The sequence below is a fragment of the Balearica regulorum genome, chromosome Z (genome assembly GCF_011004875.1).
Source record: "Balearica regulorum gibbericeps isolate bBalReg1 chromosome Z, bBalReg1.pri, whole genome shotgun sequence".
Classification (NCBI taxonomy): domain Eukaryota; kingdom Metazoa; phylum Chordata; class Aves; order Gruiformes; family Gruidae; genus Balearica; species Balearica regulorum.
The window spans coordinates 9,984,634-10,000,715 of NC_046220.1; the positions used below are offsets into that span (position 1 = coordinate 9,984,634).

General features: G+C 42.6%; 2 protein-coding genes across 8 annotated transcripts in view; one reads left to right on the forward strand and one right to left on the reverse strand.

Annotated features, from left to right (window-relative positions):
- Positions 1-12,650, forward strand: part of GRIN3A (glutamate ionotropic receptor NMDA type subunit 3A) — a 76,307-nt gene extending 63,657 nt beyond the window's left edge. For both annotated transcript variants that reach the window (XM_075740682.1, XM_075740683.1), the window contains 3 exons: positions 6,491-6,655; positions 7,423-7,496; positions 11,195-12,650. In XM_075740682.1, coding sequence (XP_075596797.1) covers positions 6,491-6,655; positions 7,423-7,496; positions 11,195-11,522 — 567 coding nt within the window. In that variant the 3' untranslated portion in view covers positions 11,523-12,650. The remainder of the gene's footprint in view (positions 1-6,490; positions 6,656-7,422; positions 7,497-11,194) is intronic.
- A 2,451-nt stretch (positions 12,651-15,101) lies between these two features.
- RNF20 (ring finger protein 20) overlaps positions 15,102-16,082 on the reverse strand; it is a 65,197-nt gene continuing 64,216 nt past the window's right edge. For all 6 annotated transcript variants that reach the window (XM_075740689.1, XM_075740687.1, XM_075740690.1 and 3 more), the window contains one exon: positions 15,102-16,074. In XM_075740689.1, coding sequence (XP_075596804.1) covers positions 15,898-16,074 — 177 coding nt within the window. In that variant the 3' untranslated portion in view covers positions 15,102-15,897. The remainder of the gene's footprint in view (positions 16,075-16,082) is intronic.

Below are 16,082 nucleotides of genomic sequence, written 5' to 3' on the forward strand. Positions count from 1 at the left end.
GCTTCTTAACCCTGTTTAGTGTTTGGGTTCAGCAGTGTGTAGCATCAAGACCTGTGCTGTGCTGCCAATCTGTAAAGTAGCCACAAAAATTTCTAGAGGCTTCTAAATAGTCAAAGCAGGACCACAGGCATATTTGATGGCTCATCTACTGCTCTCAGTACAACCAGGGAGAGTAAAGCATTTGCAGTCTCTTGTAGTATGGAGTAAAGCAGGAGTTTTACCCGGGAAATCCAATAATGAAATCACTCAGTGCTGTTTTTTGTCTCTGCTCCCCCCTTCAAAGAGAATATAAATATCAAATATCTCTTTTCTCTACATCCTTCCTTCTCTTCAGGGCCCAAAGAAAAAGCATGTAACTACAGAGGAGACAGCAGGAAATTTTAGGTAGCTATTGTAGATATGGATTGATAAACCAGAAGAGTCTTTCAAAGGATATATAAAAAAGCAGATACCTCCACTTCTGTTCTTGTATTTGTGGGTTTTCAGAAACTGCCAGTTTCCCAATTTGCAAGTGGCAAATAGTTTAGAGGCTGTTGCTAGTGTAGTACTTAGCACCCATTCGCTGTAATCATCAGAGGATTGACTATGGTTGCTTATTGCTTCAGGACCACCGCATGGGCATAATTGAGTTCCTTCTCCTAAAATGCAGGGAGCTACCTCCTACATTTATGATTACAAATTTGGAGCAAGGACTGTATTTTTATCCTGGGTTAACAGAGAATACACCACATTATGGGGTTTTATTCCTAAAAAAAAAAAAAAAAAAAGAAAAGAAGGCAGTGCAGTGGAGAAAGTCATTAGCTGATTTTCTCTTGCCAGCAAAGACCTAACACACACACACACACCTGACCCCTACCACTTCAGCAGAGAGGAAAGCAGTGATACGGAGAATCCAGTTTACTGCTGCTACTACACAGTCTACAAAATAAGTAGTAGAGCTTGCTGCTCTCATATTGGTCAGCATGAAGCTATGAAAATGAGAGGTGCCTCTATTAGATGGTTTCCTTTATTATTTAATATGCATGTGTCTATGTGTGTCTACAGTAATTATGAACAGCTGATAAATTGCCTTTTTACAATGGTATGTAAATGTGCTGATATTGCTATAAATAATCACTCCATACACTGTAAGACACACTGTGCTAATTATTTCTCCCCTACCTTGATTCCCCACTTAATTTAGTCTCAAAAATTTCCCTCTGCTATGCAGCCTTTATCAGGCAGCTCTTTCAATGCATTATCTTCTTTATTGCTAGATGAAATATTATTGATGCTTTGTTTTGGCATTTCTTTTCCCAGGAAATGATGTCTTGTTTGGGACCATTTCAAAAGCTATCCATTACAAGTGAAAAATGCATCTGAGATGCCAGTGCTGGAATTTCTTTCACCTGTTTCCAGGGAAAGTAGAAAACTGTTCTGCAGACCTGACAGGACAGTGAGCCAGACCCTCATCAGCATAAATCAGAGCAGATTTGCTGAAGACAGGGAGTTATTTTTCAAGTAAGGAGCTGGCCAAGTGTTCTCTCTGCAGCAGTACTGGAGTGGCATCAAACACCGACCTCAGGCTGGAGGAGACATCTCACGCGTTCAGGAATCCCCGCTGCAATTGCTCCCATGTCTCCTTTTTTTATTATTATTTTGAATGGCTAGAGTTTTATCTTATACCATTAAACCTAGTTCATATTCTCAGAGCAATATAAATGCTTCTTACCATACAGCCACCTAACACTAGCAGATCAGGCCTCCTTACTGATTTCCCCTACCTTTGGGGACTTTGCATTACTTTTCAAGTAGCTAAGTAAAAGGACTTTCACCCAGCTGGTTCACTGGTTCCTGCCACCAAGGGAGTTTAGGGCAATGCCCACCCGTAGACTGTTATTCTGTATGACACCAAACTGCAGTAGTCTGGGAGTGTATACAGATAGGCATGTTTTTCAGATGACTGAGTAAATCTAATCCTTTTTAATTATTATTGTATTTCTCATTCAATTTATTCTTATATCTACGGTTAACTCTACATCTCTAAGGAAGTTGTTTTATACTTGCCCTTGAACATCTTTTTGGGAAGCAAGTGATTTGCATTAATGCTTCTTGGAGAATTAGCAAAAGCACGTTTAAGTGATAGAGGAGCCCACGAGGAGAGGTGCCATGCTGGACCTTATTCTCAGCAATAAGGAGGGCCTGATAGGGGACGTGAAGCTCAAGGGCAGCCTTGGCTGCAGTGATCATGAAATGGTGGAATTCAGGATCCTCAGGGCAGTGAGGAGGGCACGCAGCAAGCTCACTACCCTGGACTTCAGCAGAGCAGACTTTGGCCTCTTCAGGGATGTGCTTGGTAGAATACCATGGGACAAAGCCCTGGAGGGAGGACGGGCCCAAGACAGCTGGCTAATATTCAAGGGTCACCTCCTCCAAGCTCAGGAGCGATGCATCCCAACAAAGGGAAAGTCAAGCAAAAACACCAAGAGGCCCCCGTGGATGAACAAGGAGCTCCTGGGCAAAGTCAAACAAAAAAAAGGAAGCCTACAGAGAGTGGGAGCAAGGGCAGGTAGCGTGGGAAGAATACAGAGAAACTGTCCGAGCAGCCAGGGAGCGGGTTAGGAAAACCAAAGCCCTGATAGAAATTAGTCTGACCAGGGATGTCAAGGACAACAAGAAAAGCTTCTATAGTTATGTTAGTGATAAAAGGAGGATGAGGGAAAATGTGGGTCCCCTCCGGAATGAAACGGGTGACCTGGTTACCCCGGATATGGAGAAGGCTGAGGTACTCAATGACTTCTTTGCCTCAGTCTGCACTGGCAAATGCTTGAGCCACACTGCCCTGGTCACAGAAGGCAGGGACTGGGAGAATGCAGAACCGCCCACTGTAGGAGAAGATCATGTTGGAGAATATCTAAGGAACCTGAAGGTGCACAAGTCCATGGGACCTGATGAGTTGCATCTGCGGGTCTTGAGGGAACTGGTGGATGAAGTGTCCAGGCTACTCTCCATCATATTTGAGAAGTCCTGGCAGTCTGGTGAAGTTCCTGCCGACTGGAAGAGGGAAAACATAACCCCCATTTTTAAGAAGGGAAAAAAGGAAGACCCAGGGACCCAGACAGGCCGGTCAGTCTCACCTCCGTGCCTGGCAAGATGATGGAGCAGACCCTCCTGGAGACTGTGCTCAGGCACATGGAAAATAAGGAGGTGATTGGTGACAGCCAACATGGCTTCACTAAGGGCAAATCGTGCCTGACAAACTTGGTGGCCTTCTATGATGGGGTTACAGCATCTGTGGATAAGGGAAGGGCAACTGACATCATCTACCTGGACTTGTGCAAGGCATTTGACACTGTCCCGCATGACATCCTTGTCTCTAAATTGGAGAGACATGGATTTGAAGGATGGACCACTCGGTGGATAAGGAATTGGCTGGATGGTCACACTCAAAGAGTTGTGGTCAACGGCTCAATGTCCAAGTGGAGAATGGTGACGAGTGGCGTTCCTCAGGGGTCGGTACTGGGACCGGCACTGTTCAACATCTTTGTCGGCAACATGGACAGTGGGATCGAGTGCACCCTCAGCAAGTTTGCCAATGACACCAAACTGTGTGGTGTGGTCGACACGCTGGAGGGAAGGGATGCCATCCAGAGGGACCTGGACAGGCTGGAGAGGTGGGCCCGTGCGAACCGCGTGAAGTTCAACAAAGCCAAGTGCAAGGTCCTGCACGTGGGTTGGTGCAATCTCAAGCACGACTATAGGCTGGGCAAGGAATGGATTGAAAGCAGCCCTGAGGAGAAGGACTTGGGGGTATTGATTGATGAGAAGCTCAACATGAGCTGGCGATGTGCGCTTGCAGCCCAGAAAGCCAGCCGTGTCCTGGGCTGCATCAAAAGAGGCGTGACCAGCAGGTCGAGGGAGGTGATCCTGCCCCTCTACTCCAGTCTGGTGAGACCCCACCTGGAGTACTGCGTCCAGCTCTGGGGGCCCCAGTACAGGAGAGACATGGAGCTGTTGGAGTGAGTCCAGAGGAGGCCACGTAGCTGATTGGAGAGATGGAGCACCTCTCCTATGAGGACAGGCTGAGAGAGTTGGGGTTGTTCAGCCTGGAGAAAAGGCGGCTCCGGGGAGATCTAATTGCGGCCTTCCAGTACCTAAAGGGGCCTACAGGAAAGATGGAGAGGGACTGTTTATCAAGGAGTGTAGTGACAGGACAAGGGTTTAAGCTGAAGGAGGGTCGATTTAGATTAGATGTAAGGAAGAAATTCTTCACTGTGAGGGTGGTGAGGTACTGGAACAGGTTGCCCAGGGAGATTGTGGAGGCCCCATCCCTGGAAGTGTTTAAGATGAGGTTGGATGGGGCTTTGGGCAACCTGGTCTAGTGGAGGGTGTCCCTGCCCATGGCAGGGGGGGTTGGAATTAGATGATCTTTAAGGTCCCTTCCAACCCAAACCATTAAAAAAAACCAAACCAAACCAAACACAAACAAACAAACAAAAAAACCCACCCTGATATGTTCAGCTAGTATGGATAGCAGTCTTTTTGCTTTTTACAGATTCTTATATGTGCTGAATGCAGAGATGAGCCATACTGAGGTCTTAGCTCTAAAGACCTCTGAGAAAAAGGTCAGACGTGGGGCCTCATTCATTCTGCTTTTATCTACCTGGGCTAAAAGTTGGGCTTCACTGATAATTAAAACAAACAGGCCAGGTAACACAGATCTCCAGTCCGACACTTTGGGATTTCAGTGGTTTAAAGAGTTACCACCTGTGATTTTTGTGTCACCTTCCTGTTTCCCTAACTGAAAGGATAAAGTATGGGACAACAGGCTCTTTCCAACAAGAAATTCCAATGCTAGAAGGGAAGTTTTGCTTTTAGGTTGAATTAATACACTCTTAGCATCAGAAAACCCTCATGCCAAGAGTCTTTGACACCCTTCTACTCCAGAATCACTCAACTGTGGTTTTCCACTTTTCTTTCCAGGCTGCAGTAAGTTGCTTTAGAAATTGCTTTTACCACCCCCATTATACCCTTCAACACCCTTGAAGTGTTTATTCACTGATACAAAAATTCTCTTCCCAAAATTCTACTCAGTGCACTTCAGGGCAAGCAGGTTGATTTTGGCAGAGAACCCCCAAAATAAGACTTCATTGCCAGTGCCACATGCAAAAGTTCTCACTCTGCTAGACTGATGGAGCTCTGTTCTTGCTAAAACCTGTGATGTGCTATCTCATATCATTGTGTTTTAAAGAAGAGAAATCAAATATGAAAACTAGAAGAGAGAGGTACTGTTCACAATCACCCAACAGAAGTACACAAATGGACCTTCAAGCCTTCAACTTCAATGGACTCATCACTAATCAACTCTTTTGCTTAAAATGACCTCATAACAAGATTTTTTCAAACATTCTGTGATCTATCTTTTAACTAAATCCAATTTCTTTTATGGATTACACAGCTATAGTCATAACAAAGCACAACCACCACCACCACCCTCCCTCCAAACTAACAACAAACTGAAGGAACACATAGGTCAATTATCCAGGGTGATAGCATCCCAGATATCATTTCCTGATACACAACCTTACCCAAGCAATTTTCTGCTCCTTCTTCTCCTGACATGGGAAATAACATTCTTTAATAGAAAGGCTCAAGTAGAACTTGTATTCTTGGAAATATTTCCAAAGTAGTCTGTGGGCAGTAATTATTAGCAAGCGTTTTTAGTTATTGATAAACTCATAACTGAGTTAGAGAGTCATGAGAATAAAGGTACTAAGATTATACACAACATGCAAATCTAACCCACCCATTGGAGTGCAGGTGTTTGTGGTACAGATTGGTGCTGTACATGGTTTCTTGGTCTTCAAACATGATTAATGCCAATAAGAGATTCAAATTAATTAAAGGCTTCCTAATCTACATGAAAAGGGTAGGTCAGCAGAAGAAGGGAGAGTGTTCCTGTTTTCCATAATTGCAGTTGGGATTCCTAACTAATACAATTTCAGTCCTGTTAATGTAGGGAGTGGAGATGTGCCATGTTTGTGCTACTACTTCAAAACATTTTCTCCATGACCTTCCATCAAGGGTAAAGCAAAAAAAGGGAAAATTAATGATCAATTCCCAGAAAATATGAACAGTTGGTCTTAGCTCACTGCTGATGAAGAACTTGCTCTACAGTTCATTGACTAGATTCTGTCAAGCAGTATTTGCTTTTACAAATGCTGGATTCTTGTATGTGTTTGACACTTAATCTCATTAGGGAAACAGTATGAGGAAAAAAATTCCCTGGCCTTTGGCTGGTTCTCATTCCCATGACAGGTTCCTTGCTCTGATCGAACACCGATCTTTCTGCAGCACAGAAAGGCTTTGTTGTGAACAGCATCCAGACTATCCTGCAGTATTTCACCACTTTGTATTCAGTCAGACCACATTTCCAAATAAGAAAACAGAAGAATCTATTGAAATACACAAAGCCTGCTTCATTAACTTCCCCTTTTGATTTTATTCACAGACACTGCAAATGGGCATCAAGCATTTTTCTGGGCTCTTTGTGATGTTGTGCATTGGGTTTGGCTTGTCCATTCTCACTACCATTGGGGAACACATTGTGTACAGACTGGTCCTACCACGAATCAAGAAGAAATCCAAGATGAAGTACTGGCTCCATACAAGTCAGGTAGGTATTCAGAATGAACCCTTTGAAAGTCATGTGGCCTATTAAGAAAGTCTGGACAAGAACAAGGTGTAAAAGATTGTAAAAGCACTGATGATTGGCATGTGAAGTGTGACAGCAGCTACTGGAATGTGAAGAATTCATTAGATGGAATGAGAAGCACAGAGGAAACAGTTCAAACATTCGTAATTGTGAAGCCTATAGAAGGCACCTTTCCCTTTGCACTTGTAACCTCACAAGTGGTTTTGTACACCAGAAGCAATGGTGTTATTATCCTGAACTGGCTAACCAGAACATTTTATGTCACTATTACAGGTTCCCAAACTTTTGATGCATGCAGGACGTGCTGGGTAACCTCCTTCATTATTCTAGGAAAAAAATAATGAAAGAAAATTGCTCTAGGTGTTTGCTGTAAAGGAAGAGGTTACTTGCAGAAAAAGGCACAAAAAGGAAGAGCTTCTATTGCTTTAAAGCAGCACAGTGAAAGAGATCCTTTAGAAAATAACAAAGTTTGCCAAGATTCACTTTTTTCCTGAGGAATTCTAACACAAAGGATTGTTTGCAAACTATCAACCTTTCAGATTGCCCTTCCTTGGGAAACTATGGGAAAATAAATCTGTTGTAATGACAAAGCATAGACATTGCTTGTATCCTTGAATGTGCAAAATAATTTATGCGCAAGTCCACCACACAAAGCCCAAATTGTTTACTATTTATGGAGCTATTCTTAATCTTGCTTTTACTAATTTATTTTCTTCTTTTCCCTCTAGAGATTACATCGTGCTCTGAACAGTTCATTTATTGAGGACAAATGCCAGCCTAAGAAAAAACGAGTAGAAAAGAGGTAGGAAGACTTGCATGCTTTAAAACACAAACTACAAAAATTACTTTGAAATTAAATATGTTGTGTCTGGATATCTACTTATGGATCTAATACACACCAAAGATAATAGAACCAAAATGAAGGAAACAAGATAAAGGTGACAAGGGATGGAGGCAGAAATTAATTAATTGTTTCTAATAGAAAGTATTAAATCTAGAAATTTTGTTCTTTCATGATTTTGCATGCAAGTAATAAAAGCACCCCCATTCTAAAGATAGGTTTTGCAGTTTTTAAAGTCTGCTGCCGTTGTTTTTAGGTAGTTAATTACTTACATACTAAAGCACTGGCAGATAACTAGGGCTCTGTGAGATAGCTTCACAGTGAATGAGGTCAGGCAGTATATTTGTTAGAAACTTTTTCAGCTTTCTTATTTTATAGAATGAGAAATAAAAGCTGAGAAGAGGCAAATGCAGTCCTTTCAGAAACCTTTGTCTCAAACAACTCCTGTTGGAGACAAAAAGTAGGTAACAACCTTGCCTTGTTTTCATAGCCTATGTCTTCTGAAGAGGAGACAATCTTAATCTATAGCTACCAGGAACACAAGGCATTTTATTAAAACTATACATTTGCTCAGTAACTCGAAATTATTAGTGCACTTTTTAAAGACATAGGTAGCAGTATTACTTTTCTACAGACAAGTTGAGCCACAGACTACAGAAAAAAAATATCTTCCAGCTGTTGCTAGGTATTTGCCATGACTGAAACCCACATATGTTAATGTATGTTGTGATTAGTTTGTCATTCCTGCACTAATGGCAGCAAATGTAAGAGGTAAACATCTATAAGCTTCTAGACTGCCTGTATACAAACAAGTATACACAAGCATATGCAGATAATTTCCTCTGTTCGTTCCTTCATCTTCTTGCCACACAAAACCCCATGGTGTGGCACCTCCTTGCACACAGCAACTCATCACTTTTGATCTTTGAACAGCAGTACCAGAGCTGACTGGTGCAAAGCATTTCCTCCTCCTACACCCTCCTTGCTGGGTGGTAGCATTCACACTCCCACAGCCTGAGGCACTAACTCAGCCAGAGGGAGAGTCTTCCAGCGGAGGGGGGGGGTCCCTGTATCTTTTATGATACAAAAAGCACCAGCTGAATTATTTGGCAGATATTGAGCAGTGCAAAAAAATTTCATAATGCAAGGAGATGGCCATAGGGCCCACAGAGAATGGCTTAGAAAAAGAACACCACAAATATTCTTTCAACATTGAAAGTGAAGATGTGCTACTGCCCAAAAACTTCTGCCCACACAGCATCCAGCCCATTTGTGTGTGCACACACACCCACCTGCCGTCCTTTCTCTTCTCACGGTCTGAGCTGCTGCTTGCACAGAATTATGGTGAATTTAACTCAAGACACCTAGTAACATAGTGCCCAGCTTGTCACAAATACTGATGTGGCAAGGTACAACCCATGGCTCTCGAATGAATTTTATTCCTGCTGGGGACTGTGGAATTATTAAAAGCACCAAGATATAGAAAAGAGGTGGAAAGGATATGCATTATGCTACTGCTACTTTCCTCAGGGAAGAAAATCCACTGTTTTATTCAGGTTGTTACTTTCTAAAAACTAGGATAGCTGCTCGGCATCAGTGGCCAAATTGTGAAGGGTTTAATTTACTTGTCAAAACTTGAGTGTTGACTGTGGACTCTGGCCTTTGTTAAAACTGCCTGCCCAGACCCCCAGACAGAAGCACCACTGCCAGCACCAGCAGAAGCTACGTCAGTTACTAACACATCAAAAAGCTGTGTTTTGATTTGTGAGAGGAAAGAAAAACGTATCAGAAATAATGGCTTAATGATATCACTCTGAGAAATAGGCCAGGTTGGATGGGGCTTTGGGCAACCTGGTCTAGTGGAGGGTGTCCCTGCCCATGGCAGGGGGTTGGAACTAGATGATCTTTGAGGTCCCTTCTCAACCCAAACCATTCTGTAATTCCACGATTTACAAAACAAGTGGCTACAGCACCTCTGAGACGTGTACTTCTGCTCCAAGGCAAGTTGGTCACACTGGCTGCCCAGGCCCCTGGGGTCTGCAGAGCTATACAACAGGGAGACAGCTTTGGGCACCACAGCCCCTTGTCAGTAGTTCCGTTCTTTGCTAGATTACCGTTTTTGTCTAAACTGCTGTGTGGAAACGTAGCGTGGTGGCTGCCTGCTCTTGGCCCTGGAAATGCTTTGCCAGTTTCTACTTGCCCAGGCTAATCCTATTCGTCGTCTGAAACATGCTTAAGAGGAACTTGTTTGTTTTCATCTCTTCAGGTGATTAACATAATTGCATCACAAAACATACATCCAGTTTAGCACAAGATTTCAGAGTCTTCCTGTCTTTTATTTTGAAATATGATCAAATCACTGATCTACAAAAAAATAAACAACCCTTCATATACGTCCTCGCTGGGTTTCCCTGAGCCCTCCAGAGTGTGATCCAGGCTGGGGCTGCCTCTCCTGCCTAAAGCCTCCCCTTCCCCATCTCTGCCATCTTTTTGAAAACATTCTTGATCGCCGCCACCTCTAAAGAAATTTCCACTTTCCAACTTCCTTCTCTGCAGACAGGTGAGAAAAGTATCTAATCCCAGCTCCGACTCCTCCTGAAACCAACTGTTTTCAGCAATTCTGATCCTGAAATGTTAATCTTCTTCCCTAACCTGCCGACTGATAGCCCACACTAATGGGTATTTTGTCCAAGGACACTCACAGAAGACCTCTATGATGGAGCAGTTTTAAGAGCAACTACTTCAGAGTTTCAGCCTCAGTTTATAAAATGAATGCACACAGGTCTATCCAAAAGGTAAAGCAGGTAGGAAAGCCAAGCTCCTCTCCTGCAATGGCAAACCATGCTTCCTTATGTTCCACTTGGAATAGCGGAGGCCACAGGGTGCTCCTTTATTTGGGAAGAAACCCTGGGAAATGCCCCGATTTGGGAGGACTGCAGTGAAGTTCCCAAGAAAGAGGGAAAGATTCTCTGGAATCAAAATATTTTGGAAAGACTTTTCTGCAGGAAAACTGAAGCATTTGAAAAAGTTCCCAAATGGGAATTTCTCCCCCAACACAAAAACTCCAAATTCTATTTATTCTGTCAGGAAGCTCGTGTCTGTACAATGCAAGGTGTGGATACACCACAGCATCTTGTCCATCCCCCAAAGCACAAGCAGCTACTCAACAAGACTTCAGGTCAAAAGGGCACAATTTCCCCTTCATCTCTCCACACCAACTCTAGGCACCCTCTTTCCTCCTCCTCGGGAGCAAATGCCCAAGCTCCCACAGGGTACTAACACACAAAGAACTAACACTGTAACGAACTTAGGACATTGCAACCAGAAAAGCTTTCAGAAAGCTTTGGAGGAGGACTCACATTTTCCTGAGCTGGAGTTGAGAGGACAGTAATTTCACAAGTAACAAAAAAAAGTTTTGGGGAAAATTAATTTCATAACAAGTTCTAGTCTCTGATATGGTTTAATCACAAAAATTTGGCCATTTGTGTTCATGATTTGAGCTTCTCAAGAAAAAAAAATTCCAAGGATAAAGGAATAATATTTCTATGTAATTCATAACAGGAGCATCACATTTTTCCAGTAAAATGGCTCACAGAGGACGGTTGCATACACACAAGAGCAGGGTCTGATTTCATATTAACTCTCACATCTCTGTTCAGGTCCCACATAGGGAACAGCCAGCATGCTGTGTGGAATACAGCCAATCTGGGCAACTGTAACCGGAAAAAATATGTCTGCACCCAAGAAGAGCAAAATGAGGTAATGCTCCAAGACATCCCTCTGCCACAGTTGAGGACAGAGACTCCAGCTTCTCTAACAACCAATGGGAAAGCAGAGTCTCTCAATATTGCTAGAACCTCAGTGATGCAAGAGCTTACGGAGCTGGAGAAGCAGATCGAAATCATCAAGCAGGAGCTGCAGCTCGCCATGGACAGGAAATCGGAGCTGGAAGAGTATCAGAGGACAAACAGGACTGCAGAGCCCTAGGCCAGCATACCTGGGCCCCTTCCCCTTTTCTTCCTTTTTCCTCTTCCTCTGTAAAATTTGTAACACACTTTTGTAATGCCAGAAAGAGGTGAGAAAATAAAGCAGGCAATATGCTCTTCATGAGAGCAGAATTGCAGCAGCCCACAGCCACTGCCACCCTCCTGAGTCCTCCTCCTTTCATAACAAGTTTCTCATTCTCCTGGCAAACATCAGCCATTTCTAAGGACTGGAGAAACAAGGAACATCCAAACAGCTAGAGTTCCTGATTCCTCCACTTGACAGTACAGTGAGGTTCCACTTTTTTAGCCCTTTCTGTGCATTAATTTAAAAAAAAAAAAAAAGGAAATTTAAACTGCTCATTGGAAGCATGTTCCTTGTTGGTATGTTTTTGTTGTGATACCTACGGGTCTAGTCTCCGTTCATGCTAAGGCTCCTTATGGTTGCCTCATTACACCAGGTGCTAGTTCTGTGTTGGCAATCCCTTCCCTCCTGGCACAGGCTGTGGTTTCATAAGACAAATTCTTGGTGGCAATCCCAGTACACACCCTTCCCTCAGCTCTGTCAGCACAAATGCAGATGTTGCTGCTCCGTGACTGTGATAAAGCAATTTGCCCAGCTTAAAAATAACTTGGCAAAACCAAACTATCACCTCTGTCTGCTTCTGAGCCCAGGTTTGGCTTCCACTCCCACCCAGAGAGAAGCCATGCAAACAGCTGCACTGGCAGATGTGAGGGGATGGGTTCATGGTGGCACAGAGCAAGGATGAGGGGAAGGGAGGAGTGGCAGTACTGTAAATCAGAATTTACCACCAAAGGTAAAGTGAAACTACTACCAATGTGAAACTACTCCTTTAATATTCTCTGTCTTCAGTTGACAGTAAGGTTCTTTCTCACAGCCAAAATGACATAAAGAGGCTCTGGTCCGTGATTTATTGATGCCAAGCTCTCACCAAAGTCAAAGGGAGTCACCAAAGCCTCCCTGTGGACCAGGGCTCACTGTGACAGAGAATGAGAGTTGTGGTTCCAAAGGTTCCAGTGTACTGAGTGGAGCTCCCTCCCACCTGGATGATGAGTAAGGGAAAGGAAGGGTAAGCTGTTCAGCATCTGAATAAATACTGCATCAACCCAACTGACTCTGTTATTTAAACAGGATTTCCATGAATTTTTAAACACCACTTCCCAACACATCACATATTACAGAGAAAAAGAACATTTGTGACAGTGTCAGAATTAACTCTGGTCTCCCAGATATGTCACCAAACTAATTTTTACCCTCCTGTGTCTCCAGCCACCTGCGTGAATGTTGCCAGGTCTGATGTTGCCACCAGGCATGGTTTAAAGGCTACAGGCAGATCTGAAACTGTATTTTGGGGTTTGACAAAGGCATTCTACCTTTTTGCACCTTTAACCTTTGAAAAATGAAAAGCTGATAGCAGTGATAACCAGACTATGGCTTCTTTCAATACAGTCAGTAACAAAGGAAACAGTAATTAGGACGTAAAATGGGAAAGTGGGATCCAGAACCCTGCACATCAGGTAGGTCTGAAAGACCTAGGACATCCCTTCTTTCCCAGCTCCTGACAAGCCAGATGACTAGGGGCAAGTCACTTAGGCTGCCCAATTTTATATGTTTATCAACAGTTTATGTCCTTATCTCTACATGTATAAGCCCAGAAAGAGTAATTTTTTAAATCAAAAATGCTAAAGATACCTTAAACAAAAAAGTATGTTTTAGTTCAAAGTTCCAATCCAAACACCCAGTCTTTCAACAATTCACTCTTCATCTAAAAAAAAAAAAAAACCACCAAATAATTAATGTTAAGCAAAAATCTTTATCTCTGGTGGATGCCTTAGGGGCTACTCCTATGCCAAACGTAGACAATGGATTAGTCCAAATTAGTGCAGCACCAACCAGAAGCCTTTTGGGAAAAGGTCCCAGTTGTTACCCAACAAAGACACATTTTAGCATGTTAGTTTCCTATTCAACTATTGTTCCAGCCTGACCCCATAAGAGACATAAAAAAAAAGATTGCCATAGCTTTCCATGGGATGGGGAGTATCACATCAATGCCTGCAGACTAGTCAATGGGGGCAGGACTGGCTATGAGAATGGCTATGCACTGGAGACTATAGATAAGGCTTTTTCTTTGCAATAAACTACTCTGACACTGAATTTAGACAGATTTTTGATAAAGAATAGCTGTCACCCATTCTTTCACCCCAGAATACTTCTAGGATAATTTTTTCATTATTTCCACTCATTTTGGCAAGTCAAGAGAGACCATCTAAAATTTTCACTGTTTCCCAATGTTCAAATTATAAGCAGAGAGAAATTTAATGAACTGCAAGGACTTCCCAAGCTTAAAATAAAGTATTATTTAAAAATAAGAAAATATATTTTTCTTGGTGAAGAAAGAAAAATAGGAGCTTCCACAATTCATCTGTGAAACAAATCCAGACTGTTTCAAGTGTTTGTTTCCTACTGTGACCAGAGTGAACCCAACACTGCCAGTATACACACAAAAGTTTCAAGCTTGATTTTCAGTAGAACAGGGATGTGACTTAATGACTGGGAAAGGGTGAAGAGGCTTTGCACTTCTACAAGGGAATTAAACATTAATTTGGATTGTTGTTCACAGCTGTGAAAGGAAGTCTGCTGTTACACCAAAGCTGTCTGAAGATCCAGACAGTGTTTATTGGTGACTCAGGTCCTGGTATTAATGAGTGGGCATTTGTACCACAAAATCTTCCATTAGCATTAGTACTCCTAACACACCATTCTTTCTCCAACTTGACATCACAAACCATAATCCAGGGAGCAACTTCCATTGAAAGCAGAGGGGGTTCTGCTTTAATTTCTTCTACACACATTTTAACAACTTAAGCCACACCACAAACTCTCAGCATCCCAGCTTCCCCTTACAAAGACAGACAGAGTCATGTGTTCCTTCTCAGTTTTCAGGACTCATAATCACCTACAAGGTTTAATTCATATTTTCTGAATGTTTTCAGCACGCTAAAAATAATAATGCATACTGTAAGACAGTCTGTGATTAATTGCTTTCAACTTTACTGATGTTTACATTATTTCCTAAAGCAAACACAGGAAGGCAATACAGATTTTATGATTCAGGGAAAGGACACAGATGAGACAAACCTCTGACAGTTCTACCTTCCAAGAAAATTTTTACAGGAAAAACATTATGCCCCATGAAGAAATGTTGTGAATAGATGACATTGCATTTTAATTTTAGGCACAGACTTGAAGTACAGGCTTGCAATACAAAGAGCACAGAGACTATAACCTATGCCATGTCCTTCCACAAAATTCCCAGCGGCCATGACAAAAATGACTGCAAAAATAATCGAGCATCTTGGCCCTTCTGTTGTGTCAAGAATAAGGTAGTGAAGATACTGCCAAAAGGACAAAGGTTGTTTTAGTTAACTATTTCTTGAAAGCAGAGGGAAGAAGCAATCCATCCCTCTACTTTACAAGCCTGAAGCTTGTGAAAAATGTTTCCATTAACTGGACAAACAGGAGCACAGGCAGATACTACCAGAGGCAAGAAAACCAGAAAAATAACTGAGACAACAGCTTTTATTAGATTTTGTGCATTACAAGATTAATCTTTGTGGCAAAGTTGCAACAAAGTAATCCCTACAAATTCTTTTCTGGAAACTAAGGACAATGACAGCAATGCCTCAACCTAGGGAAGTATGTCCACATCAACCAGGGTTCATTAATGGAATGCTGCTTTCAAAGATTCTCCAACATCTCACCTTTTTCCTCTTCTGGATACTAAAATATGTGTTTGCTTATGGGGATAGGGAGGATGTTTACTAATGCACCAGCCTTCACAGATTCTTGCCGTGACTCAGGAAGATACATGTCTAAGGAGTCACTCCACTGAAGTCTAGAGATGTACCTGTTTATTCATTATATGGGCCTTTAACTGGGAAACTATTCACTCTCAGAAACACCACCATACCTTGAGGGGATTTAATAATTAACATCCAAAGCTAACTCCTCAAATAAAGGCCTTATTTATCTCTGCTGCACCACAGACAGCTTCCATCCCATCAAGGCAGCACTTCAGTCAGATGTTCCCAACTTGACAGTGTGAAAGTGATGGATAAGAAATGTACTCTCGGACAAAAAGCATCTACAAAAACTGAAGGCAAGAATAAAAGAAATGGGACAAGAATGGAACCAAGATCCAGAATCTGTTTCTTTCCATACCCTAGCCACACTTCCCATAAGAGACTACGGATCAGCTGACAGAAGCACTGACTGCCCAAAGGTGACAATCACAGAAAGTGAGGGAGGCTGGCTGGTCCGCATAAGAGGCAACTTTCTGTCACTCCAATGGAAAGAATCAACCAATGTAGATCCTATGGAAGTCGTTGGCACCAAAGGCAGCATTACACTTGGGGCACTTACGCTGCCGGGTGTCATAGCGTGTTTTCACACACTCGAAACAGAAGACATGAAAGCACTTTGTGAGCACAGCGTCCTTTTTGCGCATGTTACAGCATGGGCAGGTCAGGCGGGCCTGCAAGA